Source organism: Raphanus sativus, chromosome 9 (genome assembly GCF_000801105.2).
Source record: "Raphanus sativus cultivar WK10039 chromosome 9, ASM80110v3, whole genome shotgun sequence".
In the NCBI taxonomy this organism is placed as follows: domain Eukaryota; kingdom Viridiplantae; phylum Streptophyta; class Magnoliopsida; order Brassicales; family Brassicaceae; genus Raphanus; species Raphanus sativus.
In genome coordinates this window covers 6,526,378-6,537,544 of record NC_079519.1, presented here as the reverse complement: position 1 = coordinate 6,537,544, position 11,167 = coordinate 6,526,378, and the positions used below count along the sequence as shown (strand labels likewise).

At 36.1% G+C, this 11,167-nt stretch overlaps 2 protein-coding genes across 4 annotated transcripts; one reads left to right on the top strand and one right to left on the bottom strand.

The window, feature by feature from the left end:
• The first annotated feature begins 1,886 nt into the window (after positions 1 to 1,886).
• On the top strand, positions 1,887 to 4,688 carry LOC108827449 (reticulon-like protein B21). Of its 3 annotated transcripts, none has more exons than XM_018600848.2 (9): positions 1,887 to 2,029; positions 2,113 to 3,145; positions 3,217 to 3,276; positions 3,361 to 3,463; positions 3,543 to 3,617; positions 3,708 to 3,858; positions 3,936 to 4,005; positions 4,097 to 4,162; positions 4,237 to 4,688. In XM_018600848.2, exons 2-9 carry the CDS (start codon positions 2,200 to 2,202, stop codon positions 4,563 to 4,565), a joined length of 1,800 nt encoding a protein of 599 aa, XP_018456350.1. In that variant the 5' UTR covers positions 1,887 to 2,029; positions 2,113 to 2,199; the 3' UTR covers positions 4,566 to 4,688. The 3 variants fall into 3 exon arrangements, with proteins under 3 accessions (XP_018456350.1, XP_056851355.1, XP_056851354.1); XM_056995375.1 differs by having other exon boundaries at positions 1,895 to 2,781; positions 2,815 to 3,145; XM_056995374.1 differs by having other exon boundaries at positions 1,896 to 3,145.
• Positions 4,689 to 8,233: 3,545 nt separating this feature from the next.
• LOC108824614 (uncharacterized) lies at positions 8,234 to 9,332 on the bottom strand. Its single transcript, XM_018598035.1, has 5 exons — positions 9,186 to 9,332; positions 8,688 to 8,782; positions 8,510 to 8,634; positions 8,359 to 8,449; positions 8,234 to 8,273 (listed from the first exon to the last, which is right to left on the bottom strand). Exons 1-5 carry the CDS (start codon positions 9,330 to 9,332, stop codon positions 8,234 to 8,236), a joined length of 498 nt encoding a protein of 165 aa, XP_018453537.1.
• Between the last annotated feature and the right edge of the window lie 1,835 nt (positions 9,333 to 11,167).

Below are 11,167 nucleotides of genomic sequence, written 5' to 3'. Positions count from 1 at the left end.
GTGCTTAAAAGATTTTTATTAATATTTTTTCTTTGTTATTTCTTCAATATTAATTATTTTTCATTTTCTTTAATTGATAAGAACTTTTCTCTGATTTGCCGTTGGAACTCTTCTAGAAACACTTCCAATAGAGAATTTTATTTATTATATATGTGTAATTGTGAGGTCTATCACTTTGCGAAAAATCTAACCCAACATTTTTTAAAAGTTTAAAAAAGAAATTTGAGTTGGATTTTTCGTAAAACGACTGATCCCATAATTATATACGTATATATAATTCATACATACTCTGATACTCATATATGTATGTTTAGAATCAAATGGATAGAATTTCCAATTGGAAGTGCTCTAACGATTCCAACTCGAGTCGGTGAAGACTCCCAAGTACGTTTGTGCATTAAATGTATTTAAGATTGTGAACCGGGAGGAATTCAATATCCCAATCCCCATAAGATACGCATATTGGGTACTGAGTCATATTCGTTATTGCTTACAGTATCTGTTTGAATTTTAATATAGTCAGTGAAAATTTAAGACTAAATTTAAGACTAGTGCGTGCATATTGGGTTTAGGTATATGTCAATCGCAGTCAACAAATTTTGATTTAAATAATTATATGCTGGCCTGTTACAACACATTGTTGCCTCAGTAGTTGGGGCTATCAACAAATTTTTTTTTTGGTAAAAAAATTCTTAACCCCTAATGTCTTTTCAGTATATAGAAAAAACTTGTATTTTTATACAGAGAAAAGAAATGTAAAGAGAGAAAGAAGGTGCATGCAGACACAAGAGAGTGGACAGGTGCATAGGGACAGGTGCCTGAGTCACGTGCTCTCCCACTCGACCACGTGCCGTCTAAGCTACTCCGATTCGATTCCAAAATTAATTGGAGTCTTAACTTTTGATTACTATAAGTCTATAACTATGTAACTAAGTAATTAGTAAGATTAAACACATGCGAATGCGCACGCAGTTGCAAGTTGCAACTTGGCACTTGTATTACGGAGACCGAGATTCGCTATAGGTGTTAATTATTTTACTTATTAGGTAGAGTAGTTCATCCAACATATACAAGCATGAAGCATGCATCTCATGGTAATCGAGTGTTTAATACAGATGTAGGAGTATATATTAGGGCGTATATATATATATATATATGTATGCTTGCAAATCTATCTATTTAATAAAACTACCAGTTGTGTGTTGATAGAAAACAAATATTTATCGGTTGTGTTTTATATACTGACCTTTTTCGTCACAGAAAAAGTTGTCGGTGATACTCATTTCACCGATCTGGTGACAGCTTTTTATAAAGAAAAAGGAACTATCCGAATAAAAACAAGCCGTTACATTGGATTTATTTGTTCATTCTAATTCCACACACTCAGCCTTTGTTAAAAAGAAAATGGTTTTAATTTATCTATCCCCAAATGACACCCTTTCTTAAATTCGATCTCATATAAATTGGATCTATAGCCCTATGTTTGTATGTATTAAATTGCCTGAAATGAGTGAGACAGGACTCAAATGCCATAAATATACTTCTTATTTTAGTTAAATGCATAAAAGTCAAAACCCAAGCAATCCAACAACAATTCTCAACATGTTGCTTAGATGAAGCAATGATCTTTCTTTATACGTAGCATTACGTCTAGAGTCCAATCTCATTTGTTTTTATCATAACCTGAAAGCAATTTCTTTAGTTAATCAGAATCTTGACACTTGAGTCTTGTGGTAAAGAAGAAGACCCAAATAAAATAGATAGAAGAAGAGGAATCAATTAATTTGTTTACACGACACATGCTGATTGATGGATAACGTAAACATTATGATAAAGGAAGTAATATAAAGCAAAAAAGAAAAATGTTTAAAAAAAAAAAGAAAAGAAAAAAGTAAGAGATTGTGATCATAAACCTTAATGATTGTGTTTAAGCAGCATCTTTGCAGTACAAAACCACATGCAAAGGCTTTTAGGTTTGATCTATAGTCTCAGGATTCATGAGACAACAAGACAGGTCCCCCCTCCTCAAGTGAGAAGTTAGATGAAATTCAATTATCTGACTTTGGTGTATGTATCCAACAACCTCCATTTTATTTTTTCTTCTTCCTTCAGCTTCAAGGCTCATTATCATTACCACTTTACTCTCTCTCTGCCCCCACAACTTCAACTCAATCACCGGTAAGACAGTGACTTAAGAGCATGGACCCAAGTAGCAGAACAAGAAGAACTGGCGTTGGAGGAGGAGGAGCCGTTGTCGCTGCAGGCTCTGTTTGGGAAGCGAGAATGCAGAGCGACGACGAAGTTAGCGTCAACAACGCCATCGTCAACGCCACTCATCTTCTTCGAGCTGTCGACGGAGGAGACAAGAGTTCTAGCAAGCAGATGAGCTTAAAGGAGGGGGTTAGCGGAAAGCGACCCGCATGGAAGACAGATTTGAAGCAGCTCGCGAGGCCGAGATCGATCGGTGCTACTCCTCCGGCGACGCCGAGGAGGTCCGTTGGTACTACTCCTCCGATGACGCCGAGGAGATCGATCTCTAGTGACTTAAATGATAAGAGTTTGACCTTGTCGGTGGCGGTGAAGAAGGCGAGATCTGATTCGGTGGAAGGGGTTGAGAAGACTCCGGGTCGGGTTAAGAAGACCCGATCGGAGCTTTGCGCGGGGGTCGTCAAGTCCAGTGAGTTAGATACAGTTGCGTTGAGGAGAGTGAACTCATTGCCGGATCAGAGTTCGGAGAAATGTAATGAGAAAACAGAGGAGGTAGATGTGAAAACAGAGGATGTGGATGTGGATGTGGATGTGAAAACAGAGGAGACCGTTGACGAAAAGAAGCAGATCACAGAGGAAGCCAAAGAGTTCGGTGTCTGTCAAGAGATAGTCGTCTTCGCTGATTCGAAAGAAGATGAGCAGATCGACAATGGCGATCGCGAGGAAGAAGAAGAAGTGGAGAAGAAGAGTGTTGATGTGAAAGAGATGAATGCAGCACCCAAGGAGACTAGCAATAACAGAGTTGGTGATTCTGAGATTAAAAAGTACAGTCAATCTAACAACAGAACAGCTCTGTCTCCTCCGGCCTCCGTCCGTAAAGATCTGCCGCCGGTGATTAAAAAGGCAGCTTCCGTTTATACGGTGCCACCAAGCTCAGGTATTAATCCAAATCACAGTGCTTTCCTACTCTGTTTCCCATGGTCCTCTGTTTTTGACAACTGTTTCTAGGTACATTTGCGGAGAAAGAAGAAAGCTTTACTCATTCACAGAGAAAATTAGAGAGTCTAGGTAAGATTCTTGATGACCAAGTATGCATAATTCCATCTGATATGTAACGTATATAAATGAACTAAATGTAATTAAATGAAACAGTGGATTTGGTGATGTGGAGAGATGCATCAAGGTCGACGCTTGTGTTTGGTCTCGGAACATTCCTCATAGTCTCTTCTTCATACGCCAATGATCTCAACTTCAGGTTTCTCCTAGTGGGTTAAAGGAAACACACACATGATGGTTAGCTAGCAGAAAAATAACGTGAAAATGTATATGTGCAGCTTCATATCAGTGGTAGCGTATATGGGACTCATTTACCTTGGCCTAATGTTTGTATTCAAAGCCGTGATCCGCAGGTAAATGATTCATAGATGCTCTCTTTGTCTCTTTGCATTTTGGGGTTTGAAACTCAGAGTCTGAGAGAATATATTATTGAATGGCTGCAGGGGAGTGGTGGAGGAGGAAGAGAGGCATAAAGGAGCTGGAGTGAGAGAAGAAGATGTGAAGAGGATGCTCAGAGTCATAATGCCTTACCTCAACGAGTCTCTGCTTCAACTCAGAGCTCTTTTTTCTGGCGATCCTTCCACTACACTCAAGGTTAGTCCCTCTTCTCTAACTTCCTCCCTCCATTGACCTTAACAAAAGGTAGATAAGGATGAGAGGATGATGTGCAGATGGGAGTGGTGCTGTTCGTCTTGGCTAGATGTGGCTCTTCTATCACTCTTTGGAACCTTGCCAAATTTGGTAACTTTGCTTCTTTCTTGATTTAGCAAGTGACGTTGTTTTGTTTATAGTCAGAGTTGTGACATGTGAGTGTTTGTTTGTGTGAGAACAGGCTTTCTTGGAGCATTCACAGTACCTAAAATCTTCATCTCCTACTCAACTCACTTCTCAGCTTACGGTAATTAAAACTCCTATTGTTTCTGTTACATCCTCGTTAAGACAATCTAACCAAACATGTTTTGTACATTTTAGGGAGATTTTGGGTGAGGAGATTCAGGGACGCATGGGAATCGTGCAACCACAAAAAGGCAGTGGCTTTGGCACTCTTCACCCTCGTTTGGAACCTCTCATCCGTCGTTGCTCGGGTATGGGCAGCATTCATGCTCTTCGTGGCCTTAAGATACTATCAGCAGAAGATGATTTGGACGACTGATCAAGATGATCTTGAAGATGAGGAACATGTAGACGACGACCAAGTCGAAGAAGAAGAAGAAGAACAGCTAGCTCCTAAACCCATTCATCATAAACCCAAAAGAGCACCTTATACGATGATGCCTAATAAACTAAAGAAAATTTCTTAAACATTCTTATATTTTCCCCTACCATGATATAAACATTACGTAATCTCTTTAGTTTGTAGTTAGGTATTCCTTTGTTACTCTACTATATCTATATATACACACAGCTTCTATGCATTTAATTAATTATGAATCTGATACCCAGCTATTTCATAGACCAAAGCTATTCCAAAACCGTAATCTAAGATCATGATTAACCCATGTCTTTTAGCTGGGGTTCTTAGTTTCGGCTAAAAGATATAAGAGCTGTTTCATAGTAAAAGTAAAAAAAAAAAATCAAATCATGAGTTAAGAATTCGGGTTAAAAAACCAAAAATCTGATCTAAACCTAATTGCTGATTTATTAAAAACATTACTGATCTTAAAAATATAAAAATAACTAGGGTCGGCCCGTCCTACGGGCGGGATATTAATTCGAAAATAATTGAAATAGTTAAAGTAAATATTTAACATAAATTTTTATTAACTTAAAATATAAATATTAGTTTAATTCTATATTTGTTTTTATTTTCTGAAGTCTAAATAAACTCTGCTATCTTGATAATTAGATATGTATTATGTACTCGGGGTAGCTTACACTGAAATTTAGGAACTACTAAAATTTCCACTGATTTATTATTGACGTTTAAATATTTATAACATAATACAAATGATTACAAAGACATACGAAAGATATATTTGCATTATATTTATATATCATTTATAGTAAAACATATACCATACAAAACTAACTAATTATTTAGATTTTGAATTTCATTGGTGCATTTTGTTTTTAATAACAATTATAGTTTACTGGAAAGTTTATACTATTTGAATTTTTATTAATTATTGGTCTTCCCATTTTGAGTTTCTTCATGGGTTGCTTGTTAGCTAAAGAATAAACAGATCTTGAGCTATTATAATAGATTCATGTCGAGAAGAAATTACTTCTGATACCATATGATATCCAGTAACCTACCGAAGTTGATTGTGATGACTTTGTAGATCGAATGAGCATTCGGGCTTGTCTAGATGATCGCGGGTCATTGTCTGGATGATCACCTGATGAACTCATCAACAATTTCTATGTTAAAAATAAAGAAAAGCCAGACGAACGTAAACTCTCGAGGCATCGTGAACCTTTGGCGTGTCTAAGTCAGCGCCCATGCTTTTCTCTTGGTTACTACCGACTCACTGGAACCAGATCATGGAACTCTTCTAGGTGTTTTGTTAACCATGAATCAGAGTAGGTTTCACAAAACTAAACGGTGCTTGAGTGGAATGTGTAGATGCAAAGGGGCTGATCATTAAAATAAGAGCGATTGTTGTTTTGTATCTCTCTGTCAGTTACATATTAATTTAACAGGAGATGTGGGAGGTCAATTTATTTTCTTTTCCGATATAACACATTTCTGTGTAATTGTTGTATATTGATCTGGCCGAAGAATTGAAAGAATAATTGTTTGTCCACTATCAAACTCTGTTCTGATGTATACCTATGCGTCTAATATTATACGGGTTTAGGTGAATACGGTCAGTGGTCGTCGCAGGTACTCATCTGCATCCCAGTTTGAGAACATTCCATTCAATCGTTTATTATTCATCGAAATTTATCATTAAAATATATCAAGTTATATACATATGTTCCTGCCTGATCAGTGATAGTTACACACATCCGATCAACTAATAGAGAGCTATAGTACTATCAACAACCAAGACAGCTTTGTTTCACTTACAACCCGGCAAAACCCATCAGATCGAACTTTAACTGCCATCACATGTTTGGTTTTAACCACCCACCGAACCACTTCTTGTGCCCCTCTTTATCAGATAGTAACCTGAAATAAAAAATTGATCTGCTATACTTGCCATTACGACACTCCATCCAATGCTAGCCTCACTTGGATCATAGATACTGCTGGTCATGTTCTCTGTCTTGAACAAATTATTCTCTTGTTGTTGTGTCGTTACTGCGCATTGAAGAGTTATTATTATTATTGTGACTGTTGTTCTGGAAATATGAAGGCTTGGAAAAACATAAACGTAAACGCCACCAAAAAAGGACATCGACAAAGGAAGTTCACTCCAATAAATACCATTAAAAGAGTAAGCGGAAATATGTTTGTAGTAACGAAAAGGTCACATTCAGATAGAGCAATAGAAAGCTACATTACCTTTCATTCCTGTCAACTAAAACTTTTCGCACATCCTACAACCAAGCTTTTTCCTTAATTTCACAGCAATGATCGTCCTCATGTCATCTGCATACAGAAAGGTCATTCCAAGTTCCAGAACATGTATGAACTACAATAAAATTCAGCATAAGTTATTAGACAATTATAGAGTAGGGGTCACAGTATGATATTTATGAGGAGTTGTAACTATAACCAAGTGATTATCACTCGTAGATTGGTGAAGGACCCTAATCTAAGTCAACAGAGGCGATTTTTCCCCATATAAAGATGCCATTCACAGAGCTGATGTTGAAATACTAAAGGAAAGAGTCCAAATGGAGTTAGGACCGAGAAAATATACTCCTGTCCAAGGTCTATCTTAACCATACTAAACCAAAGGCTCCAAAAGCTCTGTACCTACGCTCTCTGTATTACATGTTACGTGGCATTCATAAACAGACGAACTGCATTATGAGATGGTTTCTATAAGCTCGACGTCACTAAAAACCTAGTCATCTATGTTTCGAACTGGTTGCTTACCTCCCACCATCTTCTGATTCACACTGGTTGCAACGACAACCTTTGGATCACTTCTCATATTCTCGAGCCGCTCATGAATTTTGACAGCCTGATCGTTAGAGATGTCAATTGGGCGGGCCGGGCGGGTTTGGGCGTGTCCAAATGGGCTTCATTTTTTTGCTGGACATTTTTGGTCGAAGCCCAAATAGAACCATGTCCAAATGAGACCATAACCAAATAAGACCATGATTTGTTGGGCTGTCCATGGGTCTCATACGCCCATTTGATGTAAACAACATAATTTCAGTTTTTTTTATTTTTGCGGGAAATTGCGTTTTTGGTTTTGGCAAGAAATTACGTTTTCCAGTTTTCGCGAGAATTTGCATTTTTTAATTTTGGCGGAAAATTGCGTTTTTCAATTTTTGCAGGAAATTATGTTTTTGGTTTTGGCAGAAAATTGTGTGTTTTCCGGTTTTTATGAAAAATTGCGTTTTCGGTTTTTGCGAGAAATTGCTTTTTTGATTTTAGCGAGAAATTACGTTTTTTAGTATTGGCGGGAAATTACATTTTTCAGGTTTTGGCGGGAAATTGGATTTTTTGATTTTAGCGAGAAATTACGTTTTTTGGTATTGGCGGAAAATTGCGTTTTTCCGATTTTGGCGGGAAATTAGGTTTTTCGGTTTTGGCAGAAATTGCATTTTTCGACTTTAGCGGAAAATTGTATTTTTTTCAGTTTTGCCGAGAAATTACATTTTTCAGTTTTGCCAGAAAATTGTATTTTTAAAGTTATTTGTGTTTTTCCCTAATTCTCTAAACCCTAGACATTTAAGTTTATTGGGCCGCCCATTGTCCAAGTGGTTAAGCCCAACGTTGTCCATGAAGTAATTGGGTTCACCCATTTGGACAAAATTTAATTATGGTCTAATATGGGTCTGTCCATTTCGGTCCATATTAATTTGGACATGGGCCGCCCATTAATAACCCGCCCATTTGACATTACTACTGATCGTCAAAGAGGCTCATAATCACAGAAGTGCCACTGCATGACGCAAAGTCGGAACGGTTAGAGAACGAAAGTATTAACTCAAAATATTTGTGAAGATGACGAAACTCAAGAAACTTACTTTTCCATCTTGATGGTTGCCATAACACCGTTCTTGTCATGTGGAGGGTCAGCAACTGTACTCTTGACAGCATTTATCTCTCCAATAAGGTCTGTAATAAAGAATATTAGATATCCATTTTCATTAAAAGGAGATAATAAGAGAACATTACCCGGTAGCTGGTTGTTAGAGTTTGCAAGACCAAGCATCTCACTGTGGTTACGGAATCGGAATGATTCAAGAGGGATTGGAACAGCCGGTTCAGTCACCTTCTTGAACGAAGTGGAGTCGTTGAACCTGATTAACAGAGAAGAGTCTGACAGACGGTAGTTCTGGTTACATCGTGTGACTTCAAAACCGGTAAGGGAGTAGACAGAACCCTCTTCCAGTGAGGCTGGTGCGCCGCAAGACGGTTGACATTAACAGTCGCAGGCATCATAGTCGACTGAACAAATACAAAAACACATTTACAGTTAACAAAATCGGATAATAAGATTGGAGAGCGACTATGATTATACATGGAACTATTTAACAATCTAATACAAAACAGCGGAGATGTGGCAAATAGTGAAACGTAGTATTTACTCCGACGATGAAACGTATGAACAACAGTTTTTTTTTCAAAAAAACAATAATCAGAAAGACGTATTATTTACTCCGACGATGAAACGTAGGACATTAATTTTTTTTTTTCAACAACAAAAATCGGAAAGTCAAATCAGCCTTTGTGAATTAGATAATAGATAACTAAAAACACAAACCAACAATTACAACATGGATTCAGTAAGGCGCAGATGGTCGGAGAATTCAGTCGGTAAATATAAATCGAAAGTGGATCTGAACATAACCTGAGAATCAAGCAACAGCATGTCTACTCCCATGAGTTCTCCATCATGACGGACGTTTCTGGCCTCCCAAAAACGGAGCAAGCGGACTTCAACGGTGGCAGAGGAGCGGCCGGTAGTAAGACCAGAGAGGAGCAAAACGTTAGCCATATCTTTAATTGTTTTTTCGATGAGTTTAGAAAGAAGAAAAAAATTCTGAAATGAGAAGAGCAGACCTTCTTATAGGCGACTCCACCGACTCTTAGTACAAAATAGCGCATTGAATCGACATCGTGGGGGGATGGATTAATGGTGACCTTAAAGACGGCCGAGCCGTTACCGGAAGCCCGCGATGAAGAAGACGAAGCATCGCGATGATCTCTGTAGATGAGAAAAAACATCCGACGCCGCATTTCACCTGAAATAGATACAGAAAATCACGTCGTCATGGGCTCGCTAAACAAAAAAGGCCCAACTGATACCTTGCGTTTTGAGAATAGGACACGCGGCATGTTCCCATATCACTATTATCTGACGTGGCGAGAGGAGAAGAGAATCCTCTTCTTCTTTATAGTACTAGGATAAGACCTGCGCATTGCGCAGGGTGAGTTTTATGATAAATATTTAAAATATATAGTATTAATAAATGATGTCAAGTCAGCAATAACTCAGTTTTATTAGGGGTAAACATGTCGGTTTAACTACAGATTTAAGTTTTGTTCAAAACAAAAAAACTGCGGATTTAGATTTGGTTTGGTTTATTAAGATCTAAGAGACCCTTAACCAAAGTCAATTCAAATTAGTTTGGTTTGATTTGTATTCGGTTTTATTTCGGTTTCGATTGTGTTCGATTCAGTTTTAATTTAGTTTGGTTTGTGTTTGGTTCTTTTTAATTTGGTTTTGTTTTTTGTTTGTTTAATTCAATCGGATCGATTTTCTAATATTGTTTTAGTTAAAAAAATATAATTTATAAAAACATAAACAAATCATCATTTGACACTAAGACATTGTTTTTTTATTAATATTAGTATACATTTTTAGTGGAATCTTCGAATAATTCAGATATTGATAAATTAATTGCATGATTTTAAATTCTAATTATATTATACCTTCTTCGCTTATTCACCAATCTTTCTAATTAATACAAACATTCGCTTTACTGAAACTTATGAAAATTATATACTACATATATCAATTGCACGCATCATATTGTGCAATATTTTATATTTACTACTTATTTCTGTTTTTTTCCTGCAAATTATGAAATTATAAAATAATAATTATATATATTAAATAACTAAGAAATCAATTACTATTATGTAATTAGGTGTGAGCATATAAATCAAACGTCACTCTTGTTTTTTGCAATCATTTTAGGATAAATAAATCAAAACGATCACTCTTATCTGTCGTATATAATATGTAATTAAATTTAAATGATATTAATATAGATATTACTTTTAATATTTATTTTATTAAATGAGGTTTCTTCTCATATGATTTTATGATTATTTGCATATTTTTGAAACAAAGTTTTATACCAGCGATTTTTTTTTAGTGTGGAATGTTTAGTAGTTTCAATGATTTATAATCATTTAAAAAACAATGAAGATTTCAAAATTAAAATATTAACTTTTTAATTATATGATTAATGTAATTGTGTAATTTATTTTAATGATAAAGAATAAAACAAAATGATAGAAAGTATAAAAATTGTTATCAAATCTTTGTTATTTAAGATTATTAATTGTCGTATAATATTTTAATCACATTAGGTAATTCCGTAAGTTTTATTTAAGGAAAGATATATGCGACTAATATAATGCTAAAGAGTATAATTTTTAGACTATATTTTATATAAGGTGCTCTAGAATTATTTGAAATAAGATTTAGAAGGCACACACAAGTGCCATATATGATGATGTCCTTTTTAAATTTTTACAAAATTAAGGTTCATATTTTTTAGGATCTCGACTCATCGCATTGCTAAACCTCTCGCCGGAACT